At 43.3% G+C, this 24,879-nt stretch overlaps 1 protein-coding gene across 3 annotated transcripts in view; it reads right to left on the minus strand.

The window, feature by feature from the left end:
• DNMBP (dynamin binding protein) overlaps positions 1-24,879 on the minus strand; it is a 180,435-nt gene that overhangs the window by 48,813 nt on the left and 106,743 nt on the right. Inside the window, exon 1 of one of the 3 annotated variants that reach the window (XM_077455480.1) lies at positions 16,425-18,135. The exons of the other annotated variants lie outside the window; for them this stretch is intronic. Coding sequence (XP_077311606.1) covers positions 16,425-17,913 — 1,489 coding nt within the window. The 5' untranslated portion in view covers positions 17,914-18,135. Of the gene's footprint in view, positions 1-16,424; positions 18,136-24,879 lie in introns of those variants that run through there. 3 annotated transcript variants of the gene reach the window in all.

Below are 24,879 nucleotides of genomic sequence, written 5' to 3' on the forward strand. Positions count from 1 at the left end.
AGCACATAAATCCACCTACAGTTTTAGGCTGATTCATGCGAAAACTGATACAGAATACAAGAAGAGAAGGTCTCCCTCCTACGAGTGCTTCTCCGATTCAGTTATATTCTCTCATACTCCCACATATTACTAAATTGCCTCAAATTCCAACAACTGACGTGGAAATGTCATCTGTGAATGGATCATCAGCTTTTAGCCCAAACAGCAGTGTTTTAAATAGGCGAAAAAACCTTCAGGAGGTATGACACACCACTACTTGTAATAAAGTGAATGTGTTTTTGTTCCAGTAGTAATGGGGCGAGAGGTCCCCTTGAGATCTAGTCCTGTTTTTGGGTTCCAGGCAACAAGCCTGTCACTAGACATCCAAGTGATTGGATTTATAAGTAGAGGTTGGCGGGGCAAGTGTAATTTAGAGCTCCTGGACAAAGTACGTGGTTGGGAACCCCGTCATTGTGGGCAAAAAAAATCATGCTACGTCATGGACTCCATGCACCCTTTTGGGGGATTGCCAAGAATGGGCAAAAGAGAAAGACTTTAGAGCAGCCTTTCTCAACACCGTGAAACCCTTGAAATAACTTTCCGGTCTCAGGGAACCCCTGTTAAAAATTACTATATCTACACCTCATGATACATTGGTGTAAAGGTCAATGGGAAGAATCTTCCTTACACTTGCGGTTATTGGGAAGAATTAACCTCTGGTAGATGGCTAAAAAGATCAATGGTGTTACTGGAAACTTATCAGATAGGCAAAAATGTCTCATTGCTCAAGGAACCCCTAGCAACCTCTGGAGGAACCCTAGAGTTTCTTGTTGAGAAACCCTACTTCAGAGCAAAGCATTAAAAGGGATTATTTCACTACTCTGTTGAAGAAAGTAACAAACGTTTATGGTTTCACAAAATGTTCATTACCACTTTTGTTGGCATAAAGACTGAGTTTATTTAACTGAACCAGGCTGGACATTCTTGTGTTGAGTGATGGGAATCTGAAGAAGGGGGATGCTTAGCGTCTAGTGGGCTCTGTTCTTGCAGCAAGGGTTGGTATGCCTTGTGTTGGCTCTATTCCAGGAAAGGGTAAAATAACATTACACTCATGGGTTTTGACTGTGTTAAATAGGACAATAGATCCCTTAACTACTTGTGGGTTACTAAACCCACAATAGATCCCTTAACTACTTGTGGGTTACCAAATCCACAACAGTAAAATCAGTCTGTATATGCAGTAAAGCATGCTTGTTATACTCACTGTGAAACCTAAGGGTATGCACAGAGTCTCCCCCTCCCTGCACTGCCCCCAGGAAAAGTCTGGATAACACAGAGCCTTTGGAGTCAGGCTGCACATGCTCAGTTTGGTATATATTGCTAGAGAGGATTTTTTTTTTTCTTGGGAAAGTGCATGTGATCAGCACTGTCCAGACAGTGGGTCAGGAGCCCTGCAGCCTGATAGGACCACTCAGTGTAGTATGAAAACTCCTACAAGCTTCACCAGGAATTGATAGAAGTCACAAGACTGCTATATACTGCTGATGAGAAAAGGTATTTAGCCGTTTATATTTACTAAAATAATTGCATTTCATGTTCTCTGTGCTGTGGGAGACCAGATATAGTGAATGCAGTGGCCTGGGTTTAGTAACACTTTAAAGTGGTTGTAAACCCTTACACACCACTTGTACCTACAGGTAAGCCTATAATAAGGCTTACCTGTAGGTACTGGAAATATCTCCTAAACCTGCATGGTTTAGGAGATATTTACCATAAATGCCTGCTCTTACATCATGAGCGCATGCACATTAAAGAAAGGGCACAATTAAGCCGTTTCTAATGGGGCTGCGCCGTGACCGTCTGTGCATGCGTGGGAGTGACGTCATGCGACTCTGGCCAGTCACAGAGCCAGAGTCCACGGCCCCAGAAGGAAGAGGGGTGAAGATGGACACGGGACTTCGCAGGCTTTGTTTGCAGGTAAATGCAACATCATGAGCTAGTATGTGGTGGATACTAGCCCATTATGCTTTTACTTTGCAGGGAAATAAAGAGGAAGTAAAACCCACCAGGGTTTACTTCCTTTTTAAGTTTGTGTACAGGGAGCCCGAGGAAGTGAGCCTATTGTCTGTGGAGGTTGTCCTGGAGGAAGCAGCTCTCTTTTAGTGACCATCCATGCCTGTGAGATTCATGTGTTGCAGTAGTAGGCCTATGGCAGTTTGACACGGCTACAGTCCAGTGCCCACACAGTTGGCGGTTTCCATCATCTAAGACACATGGGGGAGATGGCCTTCCTCTTGGTTACAAACATTTCCAATGAGGGTTAAGGCTAGGGGTTAGATGTGATTTAGGAATAAACTTGAGGTTGAGTTTAGATTGACAATTTTAGTATAAAGTTTTGAGGGTTCATGTTTGTGTGGAGGTTAAGGTTCTGCATAGCATGGAGTTTGATTTGACCTAAAGCAGTAATTATATCGTTTGACAATATAGGCATGGATGTGTATGCAATTTTGATTATTTTACCTTGTGCAAAAAGCAACTGACTGCAATTAATAATCTACCCGTGTGTGAGTTTGTAAGAGTCATGTTCTATTAGTGATTTTGTCATTTGTACAAGCAACAGTTTCACTTAAGAGAAAGCTACAATGTTGGCAACTCTTGTTCAGAGAGAGAAAGAAAAAGAGTAGAGAGGCTGGCCAGAGACGGTCAAATGTCTCACCAATAGGAGGGAAGATATTGCTCTGTACATACAGTATGTGCATTGTTGGTGGCCCTTGAGGTTTCTTCTCTATACTTAGCGAAAGTGGATACGTATAGCAAAAATACTGTCCTCCTTTTCTCCATACAAAAAAATAACAGGTGGTCAGTTGCACAAATGCAGACTTGTCCAAACAGCTGAAAAATCTGTGCGTCAAAGCCAAGTAGTCACCCAACTGTTACAGGTGATCAACTTTTAGGAAGCCAATATATTTAACAATGTAGAAGTATGCTGATAAAGAAAGAAGAAGAAACTATTCATTAGAAGATGAACAACTGTAAAGACGGATACTAAATCTAAAGCACATAAGGTTCTGCCACATAATGGACTTCCTAAATGGCCGTGCAACAACCGATGGAGGTGTGACGCATTGTTGGTCTTACGAAGAAGCATAAGTTAGAAATAGTCTATTTCTTGTTTTCTCTCTTGGCAGTGATACACGCGCAGGTAATTAGCAGGGAGTATCTAGCAATACATATGAATGAACCGGTCTCACCCGTCTCTTCATCCCACGTCACTAGGGTTTCCTGCAGGGCAACAGAAATGGTCACGACTACAGAGTCCTCTCCCAGTTCTAGAAATTATATCTAAATAAGTCACTTCAAGCTGCCCCAGGGCCACGAGACAAAGAAGAGCGGCTTTTCTGTAAACGAGAGTCTGTCAGAAATACACTGAAGGGTCATACATTTTATGGACTAGACTTATCTTTCAGACTACCCAGGGCAAATTACCCATGGGGATGTGACTAGTTCCTATTGAAACCTAAAGGCTGAATATTGGTCCTGCTAAAGGAGTAGCTCCATATTGTACAGGTAATAGGCAATATTTTTAGAGCTTTAGTCAAAGCCCTAAACCTCCCCAGGTGGTAGAATCTTGTGTCACAGAATGACCAAAAAAATAGAGTTCGCTCTAATGGTTATGTCACACTAGTAATACTGTTCCTGGGGGCAACGCAAGGCCTGCCAGTGTGGCATCACTTCATCACTGCTTCCTCTTTGCAGCATGAGATCCTGCATCATTTTGTCCAGTGAGTGAAGTGAAGCCATAGGATTAAATCACTTCTATGACATGGCCCTAAAGAAGGCCATGCACGATTCATTTTTTTTCCGTTCAACCAGCGGGTTGAACGAGGGTTAAGTAAAGGGAAAAAAAACAGAAAGAACAGCTAACCGATTCTCCCATCCACACAATCAATGTAGATAGGGGAATCACTCCCACTGAGCTATTGTATTGACAACTATAGCCGATAGCACTGATTATTTGGGAAAAACCGGACAGACTGGTTGTATAAAAGTCAATCGATAGCTTGACTTGTGTGTACAACCAGCTAGCCCCATACATGGATCGAAATTTGGCCGGTCCCTGCTGAATTGGCAGAATTTTGATGCATGTATGGCTCAGCTTAAGAAACACTAGAATTTGATGTATAAACTTTACACATCCAAGCAATGTCAACATCAGAAACCCCAAGAATTGGTTATTTTCACTGAAACAGGAAATTCCCATAAAGCCAAAAAACTGTTTTCTTAAACCCAGCCAACGCACACATACATTGCTACACAGATGGTACAATAATAAATTCAAGAATTATTGTACCAAGTCAGTAAGTTGTAGGGTATATTTTTGCGGATATACAAATAGCAATGTATGCCCATGACAAGGACAGATCATACAGTGAGGCCCAGAGCGAGTGGAAGAAAGCAAGCTTGTGCAGGGCCGGCATTACAGTGTGAGAAGGGGAGACAGCAGGGGGTTAATTGTAGTAAGTGGGAGAAGTGAGGGGAATGATATGATTGGGGGATATATCATGGGAGGGGTGGGGTTTAGGAGATTAAGGGCATCAGTGGAGGGCAGCGGAGACAAGAAGCAGTTTCCCACCCACCCTCCATTTTTTTGGTCAATTTTTTCTCTCTTTACAGGAGCAGCCTGAGTATGTGAAGTCATGGCAGCTGGACGGTCGGTGGTTGTTGGTCTTTGATGGTGGTAAGAAAACCTACGAGATGGAAGGGCTTGGGACCCATCGGTGGTATGTGTCCCTCAGGTGTATTACAGTTAACACGGTTTAGCTGGAATATGGTAATGGTTGCACTGTGGGTAGGGTGTTGTCTCCGAACTGATGTGTTGCGGCTGAAGGCCCATCATGCTAAAAGGTCCCGCAGTGTAGAAGTGGAACATATTATAATTTTGGGGTGCCATCAAAGATTAACAGGCTGAGTGACCGATAGTTTTGTTCTCGGATGTTTATGTGATAAAGAATGTTTTTATCGTTTATGTTAAAAGGTAATATTTTTGTTAATAAAAGGCTGCCATGGCCATTTGTACTTCATTCCATGCGTGGTCTTGTTAATTATAGGTAACGGTAAGGGGTGGGCTGAGTACAAGTATGGTCTGGCAGACATTAAGAAGGTTGGGGACATCTGGTCTACACTGGCCATGTAGATCTCATCTTGTTATACATCATGTCAAATTATAGCTTCACTTTTTGCTACAACTGGTAACATAGCAAATAGAAAGCTAAAGAAAGAAGACTTTTAATTAAAGGTTCAAACCAGTTAAGTACAAAAATGTAAACAAGATTAGTGGGAACAGCCCGTTTACTTAGTTTCTCCAATTTCCATCCTAGATTTAATCTTTGGCTGCCCTTTCTCTTTTTTTCTTGAATGGCCCAAAATCAGAGTCTGCGTTTCCTGGTTCCATACTATTATATACTAGTGTCATATATTATATACTATATATACTAGTGTCATACCTTGAACACAGTCATCCTGGCCAGAAGCACTGTTATAAACCTGCTGAATTTGAGTAAAAATTACATAAAACTCCAAAATGTTGAGCCAAGTGAAGGCCTCATAGAAGTCTATAGAGATCGACTGAGAAGGTGTGGTCTACAGAAAGGAAGGTTTTGCCACCACCTCTGAATATCCCTACAGTCTGCAGATGTCTGATTCAGATAAGTGCCTAGGGTAGAGGTCAGAAATTAGTTTAGGTCAGGGAAGGTAGGCAAAAGTGCACTTTGTGTATTTTAACTGTGTACTTATCCTAAATAAACAGATTCTTAACAAAATTCTGTAGATTCTACAGATGTCAATTCGAAACTGCTTGTGTGATGCCGACCTAAACAAAATCTTAGAAACCAATAGAAGAGTATACAGCAACAGCCACGTCAGATGCCAACAATAGGAGATAAATATGTGACAAATCTGTTTCCTAATCTGTTACAGGATGATGACGAAAAGAAATAAGCATTGCTCATGAATCAGTAATTGTGACTCAGTGACTAATCAGCAAATATTCTCAATCTGCGTGCCTGCCCGGGGTGAGGAGGAGTCAGTCAGGGTGGCATTTGGCAACAGTCTATGAAAGAGTGGTGACCTCAGTTTAGAGGGATCCATTTCCTATCACTGCTCCGAAGAGAGGGGTCACAATAGACAAAGTATCTGAAGAAAGATCTATTTATTTATATTTCTGGCATTGCGCAAGTACAATAGAAGGGAAATTAAGGGTTTGATTGGCTGCAAACAGCAACAAGGACAGAAGTTCCTCCAGACACATTTGCTGTGATCTAATAAAGGGACAGGGACAACTGCCTAAGGTGCAAAGAAAAGCAGGGTGTATTACCACCAGTGTTGGTCATTTAAAAAAGTAATTAGATAAGTTACAAATTACTTCTCCCAAAAAGTAATTGCGTTTGTAACTCGGTTACTACATTGGAAAAGTAATTAGTTACTCAGCAAAGTAACTGTGATGGGGTGGCAGCAGTGGTGGTGTACTTGGGGGGGTGGCAGTGGTGGTGGTGTACAGTACTTGAGGGGTGGCAGCGGTGGTGTACTAGGGGGTGGCAGGCAGCGGTGGTAGTGCCATCCTCTCCCACCACCACCTCTGCCTCTTACTGATCCCATCCCCCACCACCACTGATCCCCCCCCATCACCTCTGTTGTAGAAGTGATGGTGGGTGGGTAGGGTTGGGATCAGTAAGAAGCAGAGGTGGTGGAGGACTTGGGATGGATCGATTGCACTGCAATCTGAATCGTCATACAGTCACTTACTTGAATGCCTCCAGGGATGCCTTTTCTCATGGGGAGAGAGACCCCATGACCCTCCTCTTCACTCGATTGGTGTCAGCTAGTCAGCTGACTTAATTTTTCAGTGTCCGCCCAGCCTCCCTACATTCTCTCTCTCTGGATAGGTGGGGCGGGATGGGGCGGTCCAGACAGTCTCTCTGAGTCTCAGCCTCTTCTTAGCTCAGCGGGTGAAAGCCCCCCTACCCCACAGCGGAACAAACGGCCAGGCAGCGAGGCCACGGTGGGCCATCTGGGCGGTAGATGTAATTGCGGTAACGCCGCCCAAGTAATGGGAACTGAGTTACCACGAGGGGAAGAGTAATAAGTTACCCTCTAAAGTAACTGCTTTAAGTAACTCCGTTTATTTTAACTGAGTTACTTACATCACTGATTACCACCATCAAACTGAAACAAATGATAACTATTAACAGCTTTCAAGATCTGTGCACAGGGATAAGGAATTGAACCAGAATAAAAGGGTCATTGCATTTTTACCAGAATGCACATTTTAAATGATAATATGAAAGTAGCAGAGAAAAATCCTCATTGGGTTTAAATTGGAGTGGCAAACTCAATTTCATTGTGGGCACATCAGTAATATGGCAGCCCTCAAAGGGCCGCTTGCATCGGTAAGACTATGCAGAGTTCAGGAGTGCACTACGTACAGAGTGCGGGGTTTAGTGGTGTCCAGATCCAAGATCCACCCCCCCCCATTGCATCTCTAGTCACTCCTTCCTTTCCCCCTGTAGGCGACTCTAGTACCTCCCTGTGTAGGCAGCTCCCTCCTCTACCCATGTATTTGGCTCGGTTATAACTCTGTGTAGGCAGCTCTCTCTACTACCCATGTATTTGGCATGGTTATACCTCCCTGTGTAGACAGCTCTCTTCTACCCATGATTCTGGCTCGGTTAAACCTCTCTGTGTAGGCAGCTCTCTCTACTACCCATGTATTTGGCTCGGTTATACCTCCCTGTGTAGGCAGCTTCTCTACCACCCATGTATTTGGCACAGTTATACCTCCCTGTGTAGGCATCTCTCTCTACTACCCGTGTACTGCAACACCAAGATGGCTCAGTTACACCTCTCTGTGTAGGCGGCTCTCTCTTCTACCCATGTATTTGGCTCTGTTATACCTCCCCGTGTAGGCGGCTCTGACTTGTAGGGAGACTATTTCCGCTCTCACATTCAGGAGATCTGCCCTTGCCTTGTGGGATCTGTTACATCTGGAAGCTGCTGAAAACAAAGCGGCCCCTTGTAAACACAGAAGGTTTCTGTGTTTACAGGTAACAGCGGGAGTGGAGGGTGGGAGCCAGAGGTGGTAGAATAGAGTTCTGCCACAATCTGGCTGCAAAACTGGGTGAGAGGACAACACGACAAGGCCTGGCTAGCAGGACCCTGTGGGCCCTGTGTTTGACACGTGATTTAAATGATCATTCTTGAACTTTAATTTGCCATGCCCCACATGATTGGGGATGTGACACAGGTATTTGAGTTTCCTAAACACTATGTGTTTAAAGATCTCACTCGTTCCCATCTCAGAAATTTGTGAGGGGTTAGAGGAACATCATCATGTGTAAGTGTGGGCTTAGAATTGGTATATCTAGAACATATTTCTAAATCTTCTCAAGAGATTCCCAGCACCCAAAGCCAGACAATATCCATCTGAATGGACAAACACAAATACAAGAATTTCAGCAAAATGTACACTAAATCCAGCCTTACATACAGGTTCTCTTGGCACTCAAACCACAGATTTTATTTTCCTTAATGTACACCCCCATGCTGACCCCACACTGGAAGCCAGCCTACAATTAATACATGCCATGTACACTGTAGCTCCCTGTGCTAGTGGGTTTACATCCAAAAATACAAACTGATTTGAACATTTTATGCCACATGAAAGTGGTTCCTAATGCTTCCCTTGACAGCAAGATTAGTATATGGACTCTAATATGTACGAAAAGCTAAAGAATTCCAGCACAGTTTACAGATTTGGCAGTAACTGGTCTTTGTAGAGACTTCCCTGCTGGGAGCAAAAATCAGTCGATGGAGCTCCCTGCTGTTCTATTAGACAGAAACTGGTAAAGCAGTACTGCTCAGTCGGAGGCCCTTCAGAAGCCCTTGGCGCCTCTTATTATCAAGGGGGGAAAAAAAGTAGTAAAAACTTCACTGCAGTGTTCTGTCTTGGTGGAGTTGAGAATTAAGTAGAAACCCATAACATAGCAGAACTGCCAGCATAGGTTACGGATAGCTAGTATCTTCAATGTTAACTTAGCTATGTCACAAAGTAGAGGCAAGTCATATGACAGAAGCTAGTGCCAATAGCATCAGTCAGGTCTAGATGGACAGCGATAGTGTCTACAAGTGTTTGCACATAGGTTGACCAATAAATAGTCTTGTGACATCAGCAAAGAGTGGCTTCTTTGCTGTGAGAGGACCGTTCTGAAGTTGGACAGAATGTGTGCTTGATGCAGATGAGTGACACCCAGGCAAGCTTGGTGAGAGGTTTCCGAGGTTATAACTACTAAATAGGGATCAGCAAACCATCCTGCAAATTTGCAATGCGTTAATAGATCCTCCATTCTGTATGAATTGTGGTTAAATGCAACCATGAATGTAAGATAGCAATTTCTACGGGGCAACAATCATTGTTGCAAAGAACACTACTACTTCCCTCTAGACATGCTGAGGTTAGGTGTGTCTGGCAAAAGTCCCTGCTCCTCTCTACAAAGCAAAAACATACATGCTTCGCCAAGCATTTCTTTTTTTTTATAGAGTTTCCAGCAAGTAGATAAGCCTGCAGGTGGACCCTCTAGTGCAGGGTTTCTCAACCAGGTTTCCATGGAGCCATAGGGTTCCTCCAGAGGTTGCTAGGGCTTCCTTGAGCCAAGCATTTCATTTTTATAGAGTTTCCAGCAAATAGAAAAGGCTGCTCTAGTACATGGTTTCTCCACTGGGATTCCATGGAGCCGTAGGGTTCCTCCAGATGTTGCTAGGGGTTCCTTGAGTAATAAACGCTTTCTGCCTCTCAGATGAGTTCCCACTGACACCATGGATCTCTTTAGCTATGTGGAAAGAACTACCCCCTTACAATGTCCACAAGTGGAAGGAGCATTCATCCCAGTGACCATCAAACGAATGTATCATGAGTTGTAGATATAGTAATTTTTAGCAGGAGTGCCCTGAGACTAGAAAGTTACTTCTGCGTTGAAAAGGTTGATCTAGCATCTATGGTTGGTCTTAAGTCTTAGGTTGTCCATGGAGTTTAAAGAGAGTGGTTGGATGTGCAGAAGTTATCATCCACCCTAGGGCAACATCTCCTGTCTTGCAGACTATCAACACTTATCTCACTGAGCAACCACTGTGTTGAGCAGGGTTTTCCCAACATGCATAAGTGTTCTTCCTTATGCCCTGTACACACGATTGGACTTTCGAACGAAAACCACGGTTTTGTTGCCGGAATGATGTTGGCTCCATCTTGTCTTGCATACACACGGTCACACAAATGTTGGCCAACAATTACGAAAGTAGTGACCTACAAGATGTATGTGATATCTCCATTACGAACGCTAATTTTACAAAACCGAACGCTTCCGCCTCATACTTGATCGGAAAGTCTGACAACAAACATTTGTTGGCGGAAAATTTGAGAACCTGCTAGCCAAAATTTGTTGGCGGAAAGTCCGCCAACAAATATTCGATGGAGCATACACACAGTTGGACTTTCCACCAAAAAACTCACATCCAACATTTGTTGTCAGAAAATCCAATCGTGTGTACGGGGCATTAGTGTTTTTGGTTAGCTGACGGCCACCATATACAGAAGATTTTCCATCTCACAGCCACATCCACTGTCATTTCACACCCATTGGGCTGCCTGACATAGTGTCTTCATATATTCGGCCCCAGAATGAGGAGTCGCCACATATACAATACCCTTTCCGAGGCCTATCAATGGTGCTAAACAATACTATATTCTACCTATATGTGTTTGTCAACCATTATTGAAGAGAAATTCATAGGATGTGAATAACAACAGAATGTACAGTGAGATTGTAATGTGTGTGACCAATCTGTTTAGAATTGACAATAACTGTGGGATTTACAGCCATTGTACAGTCAATGGTCGGTTTAAGATGCATAAACAGAGGGATTTGATAGTGGTGGGGCTCCTCTTTGGACAATAATTGTAAAGGACAAATCCTACAGACCCAACAAGGTCTGAAATAGTGGAGCTTAGTGGACATTTACACTGGTTGAATAAAAATAAAATTATTATTCACGGGAAGGATAGCTACAGAAGTAACAAGTAATAAATATTTTATGCAGCTCCCGGTAACGTCTCACAAAGCGACACATGAATTTCAGCTGCTATAGGTTCTCCCTCTGCTTAGGATTCGGCAATCAGCTAAAATCTTTTGGACAGGCCCTTCAACAAACAGTGCATGACGCATGCTGACATCTCCATAGCTCCACACTGCCACGACAAAGAAAGTTTGACATGAGGGGGAGGAGCATGCCAGGGAAAAATGCCAGGCCCCGGGAAGGAAGGGGCAGAGGTGAAACCGAGGGGAACACAGGAGTTTAGTGGGGGAAGGGTACAAAGGATTACTATTTACATTCACTTAGCACCCAGAATAGCTTTAGCCATAGCTCTAAACCAGAGCAGGACATAGAAAAAGCTAGTCTAAAATGCAAAAAAGTTTTTCAATTGAAAAAGTAAAAGAAAAGAAGAAGAATACAATTTTCCCGGCTATACACAGACACCATGGGGAAGAATTACTTAAACTGGAGCTCTCAGAATTTGGTGCAGCTTTACCCAGTAACCAATCAGCTTCTTACATCAGCTTGTTCAATTAATCCTTGCGAATAAAACCTGGAAGCTGATTGGTTACTATGCAGAGCTACACCAGATTATCTGGACACCAGCTTCAGTAAATCTCCCCCTCAGATATCTATAATAGACTCTAGATCTGTATATCCAAGTAATGAGTAATGATAACCAAACACTAAATCCTTCCAAATATGTAAACTTGTGCAAATGTTTTTTGATCTAAAAAAAAAAAAAAAAAATTCTCTGGGAAAACTCAAAACTTGATCAAGAACACTGAATGGCATGCAATTTCCACCAATAAGTGTATACTGATTGGTTTACGTGAGCGTTATAGCATCTAAAAACTATTCAATAGATTTAAGGAATTTTTATTAGTCTAATCTATTTTTTTTATATAATAGTAATGGGGACAGTCGGCGACTTATAGTGGGACTGCGATATTGCTGCGAACAATCGGGCACCAATTGACACTAATACTGTGATCAATACTAAAAATATGCACGGTCACTGTACTAATGACACTGGCTGGGAAAAGGTTAAACATCTTGGGTGATCAAAGGGTTAACAGTGCATAGCCAGTGTTTTTGTGTACTGTATGTGCTGCTTTTACTAAGGGAAAAGTTGAATTTCATCCCTCCTTTGCAGGAACACATAATCCATCCCTTCCCCTGTCAGAACTGAGATCTGCCTTGTTTACAGTAGATCTCACTTCTCTGTGTTGGAGGACATCAAGTGCCTGGCACCCACAAATCAGCTTCTGCTGTGAATATCCACAGCAGGCGTGTCCTCTGCAGGCGAAAGTGCAGAATCATGTACATACACGTGATTCTGCGCAGGAGAGCCGCTGTGTAGCAGTAAAACTGCTATGGGGCAGATGGCAAGTGGCTAAAGAATGTAATCATCACCGCATTGTTGTTGTAAATTGCTGTAAAGTGATTGTAATTTATTTTTATTTTTTTAAATATAACTTCATATTTATCGCCTCTGTGCAAGGGTTTTGCACAGAGCGGCCCTGATACTTCTTTTCTGGGGTCCCCCGGCGGTGCTCCTGGCTCCTCCTCCACATTAAGTGCCCCCACGGAGAGCCGCTTTCCATGAGGGCACCCACGTGGGCGCGCGCTCGAGTCCTGCTGCTGCGTCCATTTACACAGACAGCAGGAGCCAATGGCTCCTGCTGCTATCAATCAATTTAATGAGTACCTGAAACAGCAGCTGGAGCTGCTGGGCTCGCGTTCTCGTTGCTGGAAAAATCGGGTTCAGGTAAGTAAGGGGGGGGGGGGCTCTGGTGGCGGCTGCACCACAAAAAGTTTTTCACCTTAATGCATAGAAGGCATTATGGTGAAAAACCTTGAGACTTAACAACTCCATTAAGGTAAACCATGCAATGCTTCCAGGGTGGGTCACTTGCATGTGATCGCTGCATGCAAGTGGGCACGATTTTCTGTGAGAGCTGGCAGCCTCCCTTTGCTTTCAATGGTGCTGCCTACTTGTAGCTATTCACAGAAACTCCACTGGCGCTCTCGCATGTAATCACTATCAGGGTGCATTCGCAGGTGTGAGGGCTCATTTACACTTGCTTTGACTTCAACACACATTAAAAGCACCTACGGCTTCAACATGCTTTATTTATGCCTCTGTGATGCTTCGATGATGCTTCAGTGGTGCTTTTTTGAAGCTTTAATGAAGCTTGGCAGATGCTCTGTGTGTGTGCTGATGTCTCATACCTGCAATTTTTCCAAAACAAAGCGAAGCTAAAGCTCAATTAAAGCCTATCAAAATCTGACTGTGCTTCAAGCAAGCTTTGACAGACTTCTATGGCGGCTTTGAAGACGCTTTGAAGCGCCACTAAAGTGAAGTTTTTTTTTTTGTGACAGGAGCTTTGACTGCCATTCAGGGAGTTTTAAAAAAACCTGTTCAATGCCAATGTTTTGAAGCAAGTATAAACGAGTCCTGAATGTAACCTAAAACTGGCCATTTGTGACTTCAATTTGGGCCATAGGTGGCCCAGCTGACATTACCTGGTTTGACAAACTGCAAATGGGAAATTGAAGAAATGTCAGGAAAGTCAGCCAAATGGCAACTGCAGCCAATCAGCGGGAGTCACTGTTCAGGTAGACTCATCCACCTTACAAACCACTTACCTGTCCTGGAGTCCCGCGATGTTGGAACCACAGCTGATGTTTCCATCAGCTGTTGGGTGTTGCCGCCGCCAATGCAGGTAAAGGAATCCGGCAGTGTAGCATTACGGCTTCATACGGGGTCCCTACTGCACAGGCGCGAGGCTCCACTGTGCTCTCCTATTGGCCCAGCGGTGGTGGGGGGGAAGGAGTCAAGCTGCTGGCATAATTTGCTGAAGCCAGGACTCCCGGGAGCGGGGACATGTATCTGCGCCCCCCCAAAAGGTGGCAATTGTGGCACTGGAGGGGGGGGGGGGAGGAGATAAATAAGTGGAAGTTCCACTTTTGGGTGGAACTCCGCTTTAAGCATAACTCAGACTTGTGCTCCTTGAAAATGCACAATAGCTTCCCTTCAAAGTGTATGTAAACCCTAACAATGAACGCCTCTTATTTGCTCCTGATCTTCTGAATATACCACTGAAAAAGTGTTCTGTTTGTTCAATATGTGCAAAAAGCATATTGATCCTGCCACAAACCGTGTGTGCTCATAACTTTGTGATCAAGGCCTATGCGGCACTCTTATCAGTGACATTGTTACCAGGTCTCTCTGTGGACTACAGAACACCTCCTCCCTTGTTCTGTACTATTGCCCCAGGGTGACAATGCTGCTCCGCCATAGATACAGTAGGGTGAGTGGGGGGTGTCATAGCAGGCCAGAATGGGTATTGCTAGCAGGATCGACGGGTGAAAAAAAAAAAAGAAAACTGTAAAAATAAAACAAATGCAGCCACCCCAAGGATTGGTAAGCTGAAAGATTTAACCTTTTTGTTCTTGAATTTAGTCACGCTTTGAGGCTGAATGTTCAACTTTAATCTAAGTATATCGTGAAGGGGTACCGGTCACCTACAAACAGGCATTCAGCTTCAATTAGCCGAGATCTAAGTGCCGTATGCCTCTTTGTTAACAGTGAACTTATAGCTGAAGGCCCTGTTCTCTGAGATGTTGTCCCTGCCCACACATGGCCTGTGGAAGGATACACCTTAGTACTATGAAACGAGACAATTGTATGACTTGGCCTGCACACAAAGTACAGAACAGCTGAATACAATAGACATTGCTTTCATTTGGCCAGTTCCACCGCACCGTCAACATTTATACTGTTTAGTAAACTCTTAAAGAACTTCAGTAAGCCTGAGACGTCTAAAGCCAACTCATACTCGCTATACACACCTTCTATAGAGCAACATATACCTAATAAACCAGTAAAACCACATTGCAGTATCTTTACACATGACATGACCTGATAGAGCCAGTGGCAAGAAAAAAAAAAAAAAAAAATCACACAAAAACTAAAATGAAAGAATATAGTGCTTACTGCTAAATGCATCCATTTACAGAAGTTTTAGATATTTCTGTATAGACATTTACACCAAAGAAGCATTTAATGAATGAAATTGTGTGGGTTACCATTAATGACCCTCTTAAGAGATTGCTTGGTTGGCCCGATGATGTTTGGTTTTAGTATTTTTTAAGTCACTGACCCCCCCCCCAAAAAAAAGCACATTTTGGATTTATCTCCAATACCAAATAGAGCCAGTCAAATGGCATTTTCAGAGGTCAGCAATGGCAGCCTCCCTATTTCTCTCAAGACTTTTAGATAGTAAGCTCTAGATGTGGGCACCGTCAATAAATTAGTTTTGTTCAGTTCCGGCTCATATTAGAATTAATTCGTACTTCGTATTTCGTGTCGGAAATTCAATTTCAATTCGTACGAAATACAAATTGTCGTTAGGTTCGTTAACTTGCACGAACGTTCTTTACGATGAATTTAAAAGGCAAAAATATACCTCGATATGACAGTCGATGCTGATGGAAGTTTGGTTTTTATCTGAAATACGAAATTCTGTTGAAGAATTTCCTATCCGAAATACGAATTTTCGTTAGATGAGGGGCTCCCACCATCCCTGTGCTGACTTCCTCCTGGGGCTGTACCCCTGCTGTGCTCAGTATGTCAGCACAGCACAGGAATTTGGGTACAGCCCCAGGTGGAAGTCAGCATAGCACAGGGATGGTGGGAGCCCCTCATAATAAGCATAACGAGTCGTCGACGCCTGATCCGAAAATTCGTAAAAGTTCGTATTTCGTACAAAATTCGGACGCATGGCAATTCGTATTTCGGATCCTCCCGAACGTACGAATTTAGGGAAATTATTATACAGGATTTTTATAGCGCCATCAGTTTGTGCTGCACTTTACAATATAAAGGGAGGCAATACAGTAGCAATATTATTTAATACAAGAGGCTTAGAAGGGCCCTGCTCCTGGGAGCTTAATAGACATGTGCGATTTAGTTTCGTACGAATCTCAAATTCGTACGAAACTAAATCGCACATGTCTAGTAAGCTCCCAGGAGCAGGGCCCTTCTAAGCCTCTTGTATTAAATAATATTGCTACTGTATTGCCTCCCTTTATATTGTAAAGCACAGCACAAACTGATGGCGCTATAAAAATCCTGTATAATAATAACAACAATAAAAGTATACGTCTAATAAAAAATTTAAAAAACACGTGTACTTTCATGTAGAAATTCTTCTCAAAAATGCTTCAGACCTCTTTTTATAAACACAGATTAATATCATTTAATATTGATCTCCTGTGAAATAATGAAAATTTTATACCTCGCTTTTTCTTCCGATTCTGCACAAACTCCGAGTGCCGAAGGCTGCTGGGTGCCGTCCTGCGATAGATACTATTCCGTTTCATAGAATCAATGTTAGGGGCCTTCTCAGCCCTCTTTTGGACCTGCCGATCTTGATGTTGCTGCCTGGAAGAACCAGACTCCTCTGAATTAGAATTACTAGAAAAGTCTCCATCTACCTGCCTATCTTTGTTGGGTCTGTTTCTTGAATCCATTTTTTGAGGACTATCAGAATCCTGATAATAATCATCCAGCCTATCTGGTCTAATATTGTCATCATAGCTTGTCCTTCGATGCTCCCAAGAGCTTCCATATTGTTCACTCCTGCTCTTTCCTTTAGAAGACTTGATGGTATCTTCAAAACCATCACAACTCCAACTACTGAAATCTCCTCTGTTTGTGTGTTCTTTGTTAATTTGTTTATCATCAGTATTATCACTATCAAGATAGAGGTCAATTCCATCAGGGGGATTATAGTCAAAATCATAAGCTAATCGCTTAGAAGAGCTAGAGGGCTCAGCTTCCGAGTCCAAGAACTGACTGCGATCATACTTTTTGTCTTGATTATATTTATCCAAAGGCTCGTGGCGATCAACTTCATCAATAGCATCACAATCCAAAGGCAAGAAATCATACCGACGTGTGTTAGGTTTCCTTTGCCCAGATTCTGCTTTATCCCTCCTATAATCTACAAAGTCTTTCTCGGTAGGGCGACTTCTACTTTTTGAAGTTTCAGGGCATCTAGAAGTCCTTGCATTCTCATCCCTGGAAGGATAGTATTTCACCTTTCCGTAATCCTTTTGGTCATAGTCCATTCCTCTATGGTCATTGTATGGTCCAGTTCGGCAATCCCCGACATCCTGGTCTGAAGATCGCTTTTCTAATAGGCGTTGTGCCTTGTAGCTAGTTGGTACCATTTCTTTCTCATAGTATCGTTCAACTTGTCTGCGATGATACTCGCGATAATAGTCATCATCGTTCATGAGGTCTTCATAGTAATAAACGTCACAGTTTTTCATGTTGCGGAGGTCACCCTCTCTGTAATCAGAATTGGAGGTTCGATAGTCCTCAAGGCAATCACGAGAGGCCCTCCGGTCTGCATATCGACCATCATCTCTAGATTTTACAGGGTATCCACCAATAGAATCCCAGTTGTTATAATATCGATCATTGTTCCTCTTACCAGAATAGTCCTTATCCAGTTGTCTTCTGTAGTGGTCGTAGTTCTCATCGGGTACTCTGTAGCCTCTGGGAACTCTGTCATTCCTCTGGGTTTCATAATATTGCTCTCCTTTCATGGGCAATTTTTTGTGCTCTTCAGCATACCTTTGCAATCTGTGCAGCTTCTCTTCCTCATAGTAGCTCCGTCTTCCAGTGTTCTGATAGTCTTCATATTCCCAGAAGTCTTGACGAGGAACTGCAGACCCATTTTTTGCAGTTCGATAATGCTCGTGCTGTAACGCACTCATGCTTGCTTTTCCTCACCTCCTACCAGCACTGGTCTGGAATGCTACCGTTACAAGTCCATTGTTCATGAACCAGTCCGAGTGCAGCTGGCCAAAACAATCCAAACTGCAGAAGAGGATTATCCATTGAGCTGTCTATTCTCCTCTCCCTCTGCACAAAGTTTCAACTCTTTGGTTTCTTGCATACCTGTAGACACTCCCTATGCTGTCTGCACACTGAAACTCAAATCGCACTTTTTTTTTACTCCTTTCTTAAACAAGCCAATCAAAGGATAAGGCCAGCCTCTCCCACCTGATTCCGGAATTAATTAGTAGCCAATGTCATCTAACCAGAGACACTTGATAAGTCCTTGAGGGTGATTGGATGGAAGTCTCCATCATTTGCATGTAAAGGCTGGCCTTCCCAACTTGCAGAACAGGCTCAGTGGCTTTGTTGAGAGAGAGAGAGAGACACAAACTATAGGCTCTGGCATGTGAATGGAGTTAATTAAGTAAAACAAACGTAATACCGACAAGCCGTGAACCAAAACAAAGTAACGAGCGAAAAAACAAAAAATATTAAAGTAGCTGACATGGCACAATAAAGTTTAATTTGTTCAAAATCAAAACAGTAAAACAAACGTCTAAATCATATATAGTAGACAGCATACAAGCAAAGCCATAGCTATGAAAAAAAAAAAAGATAAAATAATTAACGAATGCCATCGTGTGAGTTTTAACAACAGAATGCAATACTCACAACATAAGGCAACAATTGCATTGATCTGCTTATGTAATGCGGTGCGACTGCGTTTGTTTGGATGGATGGATGGTTGGTTGGATGGTTGTTTTGAATGGATTTTGAAACGTTTGACGAATTAGAAATCTCGTAATAAATGCGATAGTTTCCCACACAGATAAAAACAAAAGAAAGAACAGTTTTTACATACAACATGGAAATTTTGACAACATTTGACGAGAACTAAGCACCATTTCTCTGAAGGAAGGGGTTCCTGAACTCCGCAATTGTGTACGAAATTCAATTTGGATTCGTACGAAATACGAATTTTCGTTAGATTCGTAAACTTTTTGTTAAAATAAAAAAAAAAGTTGGTTACAATTAATTTATCATTACTAGGGGCTCCCACCATCCCTGTGCTTTGCTGACTTCCTGGCTTTTTAACTTTTAGGTTTGTTAACTTTTCGTAAAAATAAAAAATGTTTGTTATGATGAATTTATCATTATGAGGGGTCCCCACCATCCCTGTGCTGTGCTGACTTCCTCTGATTGGTGAACAAAACACCAGTCATGTTTCTGTTAATTTGCATCCAAAATTCGTTAAGGAAATTTCATATTTCGTATGAAATTCGTAAGCATAGAAATTCCCATAGGATTCCCACTATTCATGTGCTGTGCTGTGCTGACTTCCTGGGGTTTTAACTTTTAGGTTCATTAACTTTTCATAAAAATAAAGAATTTTCGTTATGATGAATTTATCATTATGAGGGGTTCCCACCATCCCTGTGATATGCTGACTTCCTGGGTTTTTGAACTTTTAGGTTCATTAACTTTTCGCTAATTATGAATTTTTGTTATGAATTCGGATCCGAAACTTGTAAATGAAAATTTTGTATTTCGTACGGAATTCACATGCATAAAAATTTGTATTCGTACGAATTTTTGGAAATTCATATGAATTTTCATTTTTTACGAAACTAATCACACATGTCTAGGACCCAGCATGTGACAGAGACATGGAGGATCACAGTAGGACAATGCTGGATTCACTGGCCTGCTGATTATGTGAAGCATGCATAACACAAGTGGGAAAAGTAGCAGACAAAAACCTCCTGGTTTAAATTGGTTCCAGGAGCTTCATGGTGGCCAGACACGTAGATATTGTATATGCGATGCGTACTGACGATTGATGTACTGTCTGGGAAAAAATACAATCAAGAAGATTGTTGATGCATCCTATACTTAAAGCGGGGTTCCACCCTAAAATGGAACTTCCGCTCATCGGAACCCTCCCCCCCTCCGGTGTCACAGTTGGCTCCTTTCAGGGGGGAGGGGGGTGCAGATACCTGTTTAAAGCGGAGGTCCACCCTAAAATGGACCTCCGCTCATCGGAATCCCCCCCCCCCTCCGGCGCCACAATCGGCACCTTTCAGGGGGGAGGGGGGTGCAGTTACCTGGATAATCCAGGTAACTGCACCCACTTCCGGGCTAGCTCTCTGCGGAACGGGGCGTACGTTACGCCCCCGTTCCGCAAGCGCCCGCCCCCTTCAGCAAGTGCCCCGCTGCCTGCTGGGAAACACACAGCTCCCAGAGGCAGCGGGGACCGTCCGGATTGCGCCGCGCGGCTCGCGCATGCGCAGTAGGGAACCGGGAAATGAAGCCGAAAGGCTCCATTTCCTGATTCCCATACCCAAGATGGCGGCGGGACCCGGCAGCCGAGCGAGCGATCGGCTTCGGGTGCCGACATCGCGGGCGCGCTGGACAGGTAAGTGTCACTATTTAAAAGTCAGCAGCTGCAGTATTTGTAGCTGCTGGCTTTTAAAAAAAAAAAAAAAAAAAAAAACGCGGAGTCCCGGTGGACTCCCGCTTTAAGACAGGTATTTGCACCCATTTCCGGGCATAGACTCCCACGGGAGTCTATGCCGTTTCCTGTCCCTGCGCGCTGTCTGCTGGGACACACACGGGTCCCAGAGACAGCGCGGACAATTCCTATTGCGCTGCGCGACTCACACATGCGCAGTAGGGGACCGGGAAGTGAAGCCGCAACGCTTCACTTCCTGATTCCCTCACCGAGAATGGCGGCGGCAGTAGCGGAGAGATCGATCGGCCTCGGCTGCCGTCATCGCTGGACCCTGGGACAGGTGAGTGTCCATTTATTAAAAGTCAGCTGCAGTATTTATAGCTGCTGGCATTTAATATTTTTTTCCACAGTGGAATCCCTCTTTAATGATCATATTGATATATCGACTATCTTACAAGCAGATTTTCTGTCCAGACCGATTGATTCAATTTAATTAAAACAGGTTGCTTTTTCCCTAAATTTAAATATGACACGTTGGGGTTGATTTACTAAAACTGGAGAGTGCAAAATCTGGTGCAACTCTGAACAGAAACCAATCAGCTTCCAGGTTTGGTTGTCATTTAGTTTAGTGCTTCTAAAAATTTCCATTAGTGAGTGGGCTTAACTGTAACAGAGAACTTCATTTACAAACAAAGCACTTTCACCGTTGATACTTTGCGGACAGGTTATAGAATGGTAATGTGGATTGTCCACCGATGAATGGGAAATCAGGAAGTGTGCAACAAATAGACAGGACAGTATCTGTGTCCATCAATCTGTACTTCTCCAAAGAAACAGACACCATCTAAAACCTTCCGTGATGAGTAAATCCAAACAAGATGGCTAAAACTTCAACAGCAAACAGTAAGCCGATCGAATATAAATGTTGAAGGATTTAGGCCAGTCTCTTTTTTTTAACTTAGATTTTATTGGAGACACAAGTTTGCATAGCTCAGGCCAGTCTTTCTCAACCAGGATTCCATGAAAGCCTAGGGTTCCTCCCGAGATTGCTAGAGGTTCCCTGAACAAATAGTGGATTCATATCCCACTGACCATCAACACAAGAGGCAGTCTTCTACTAACCACCATTGTAAGGGGTCACTCCTACACCGACCAGTCTTCTACTAACCACCATTGTAAGGGGTCACTCCTACACCAACCACTAATGTGAGGGGACACCAACATTTTTTTTCATTTCCAAATTACTACTGAAAAAAATGTTGTTGTATAGAGCAGGGTAGTGGTCTTTAAAAAAAACTGTGCTGAAGCTTTCAATCTATTGCCTAGTTAAAACATCGCAATATACCAAAATTTTTGTGATCAATTGAGCTCCTACTTGATTGATCGATTGAACTTGTATTTACAATTCATGATGGATGGTAAGTAAGGATGAGCTCAGGCATGTTCGCATGCTCCACGTGCAGAGCCCACCAGGAAGTCGGTGGGGAGGCTGTTTTTTTTTTTTTTTTGAAGCACCGTTTAGAGCCAGAGGCTCTAATAGGCTTCAATATAGGGTGAGCTCGGGCCACAGACAGTGTGCGCTCCGATCCCACCCAGGTGAATATGTGCTGTTGTAATCCTACTCCTGGCCAATCAGGAAGTGGGTTTTGACACCGGTTAGCCGATTGTCTGAAAGCACAGGCAATCCTGTTAGACGCCTAGGAGGAGGAGGGGAGGAGCTAGAAGCCACCTTGGAGGAGAGGACACGGAGCTGCTGCACCACGCTCCCTGTCACCGGCCGCCGCTAATGGGGTAAGTGGCGGACCGACTGGTAAACAGCGTGGGGGTTGGGTTGTTTGCTGCCCCCCCCCCCAAAAAAAAGAAAAAACAGCCGCCACTGGTCCAAAAGTGACCCAGTGCTCATTCATCCAGAGTGGGGGCACTCTAATACAGGAGGACAAAATAGGAAACTGATGCAGCCACCACATCTAGCGTTTGATAAGCTGCAATAGAACACATTTGTGGTTTTGGGTTTAATACTGCTTTAAGATCAAAGACACAAATCCATCAGATACATAAATAACACTTTGACCTTTATAAAACATATGAAACGCCAAAGGCGTTAATTGCGTCCTGATGGATTATCGCACTGCTTCTTCTCGGACCCCCTTTTTTATTGGAATGTTCCATAATTTGGTTTGTTGATTGATCATGATCAATCAGACATAATGTCAGGCTGTACTGTTATTGAAGAGTTACCGGTAATTAGGAAGACTGAAAAATCTTTGGTTAATATTCTACTGATAGGGCAAAGATGAACAGACGCGATGCAATGCTCCCGATGATATGGAGAAAACTCTTGACAAGCGATGAATGATGGATTTGTACTGTATTACCGTGGGAAGAAAATGGTACGAGGCTCTGATTGTCTGCTGCCGACTGTCAAAAGTATTTTGTGTTTGACCACAATTATTTGCGTGTAGTAGGGCTGGTAGGTGATGTTAAAGTAGAACTATAGGCAATATAAGGGAATACTTATTAAGGTTGCCAAAAGATATACGGTACTAGGTTAAAGGTCTAAGATAATATGCTTAGGCGTGCATTTCACTAAGTTCAGAATTAAGATGCAAGATGTTGACATATTAGGATGCATCTGTCTGCGGTAAGAGGTACAAAGCTAAGATAGGACTGGTTACGCAAGAATATGGTCAGTCAGCAGATGTTGAAATGACGAAATAACTATCAGAAGACTGTATTTCACCTTTGACTTAGATAATGTCATGAGTTTAAGAAAAATGTCGATGTATGTATGAATTACCTGATTGGTTAAACCACAGGGCTGTCCTTCTGTTCAAACTAAATAAAATTGTTGTGTGTGCTTCAATAGGCACATTCATTATTCACGTACAATAGCGTGTATGTGTAATGTTTTGTCCACCGGTGAAAGGGACCTCCGCTCTTCAATCCTAGCCTAGGCTACCAGGGGTTACTTACAGAAGACGAGCAACCTAACAGTTTTGGTACCAGCAAAGTGGGGTTCGTCTCGTCTTGCGACAGGTAAGTCACTTTACTCTTTTTTACCTGATTGGTGAATGGTGTAAACACTTACTCTGTCCGGGCGGCCGCTACGAACTTAGTTTAAAATTAAAAGAAGTAACTGTGCCTTCGCGATGGACTAGGCTGGTCACTCGGGAGGTGAAAAGGGCTCGCAAGGAATTTATAGGTTTAGGGGAGTCCGACTAGGTTGGTCTGACTTAAAACTATTGGTGATAGTATTTTTAACACGGGAAGTAGTAGATTACGCCCGTGACAAAGGGATTGGTGGAGTGGACGCCCATTTGATTTTTTTTAAAAAAAAGTGCACTATAAATTGATAAATGTATTGCAATACGGTTATGTCATGTCTTAAAGTATATTAAGAATATGTCTGTTTCTCTCTAGGTACACGTGTAAGTATATAGAGTATAAGTTTTAATATAGAGTATAAGGAAAATAATTGTTGTTGTTTAAATGAGTGCAGAATATGAGGAGCCCTCTTGTAGTGACATAGCATCCGCCTGCCCCCATTGCACGTTAGGTCTACTCTTCCTAAGAATAGATGACAAGTGGATTTGACTGACCACCAGACCAGGGGGGTTCTCTTGCAAACTTGGTGTAAGAGGGGTATATCCCGCCACCAGGAAAAATTTACCCTTCATCGTATATTAAGGGTAAATCTTCATAGTTTTATATAAGTCCATCTGCCCCAAAAAAGATCAGGGATCCTACTCCCAGACCAGAGACCGGATTGTTGGACAAACCGGGTGTTATCACCTGTGTCCTGCCACTAGACACACACTGCCCAGACTACTAGATGGGGAATACTGCAGCAACCCAAGCCATGGCCACCCCATCACCCTATGAATTTGTCAGTAATATGATCCCTGGCCCCCAGGTAGAACCATTTTGGACACAAGTCCGGGAAAGGTGTCAGCAATTGGGAATCCATGACCCAGGACCCCAAGGTCCTTGTTCAGAGGAAGACTGGCAAGAAGTCAGTAAAATTTGTCAGGTACATAAGCATTCTTATCCTCCCTGCAAAGGGGCTGACCCACAATACATGAAGGATTGTTTCTGTGCATGGAACAAATGCCTTGGAAAATATAGGCAATTGTGGACAGCAAGGACATTGGAAATCCCAGTGCCCTTATAGGACTGGACAGATTAGAGCAAGAGGCAGAGGCAGGGGATTTAACCCCCAGACCCGCCCACAGTATCCCCGTTATCTGCCATACCAGAACCCTCGTCAACCACTACCCCAATATCCTACACAGCCACAAATAATGCACCGAGGGAAACTCTGTTGGTATTAATGGGACACCTGTCACCCATCCCATCACTCCACCACTGACTGTAGCCACTCCAGAAGGACAGAAATTATGTACCCAAACTTTTGCCGTCTTGTCCTCATGCCCTGTGCCCCTTATGGGAC

The sequence above is a fragment of the Lithobates pipiens genome, unplaced genomic scaffold, assembly GCF_037356315.1.
Source record: "Lithobates pipiens isolate NorthernLeopardFrog02 unplaced genomic scaffold, aLitPip1_a1.2 Scaffold_25, whole genome shotgun sequence".
NCBI lineage: Eukaryota > Metazoa > Chordata > Amphibia > Anura > Ranidae > Lithobates > Lithobates pipiens.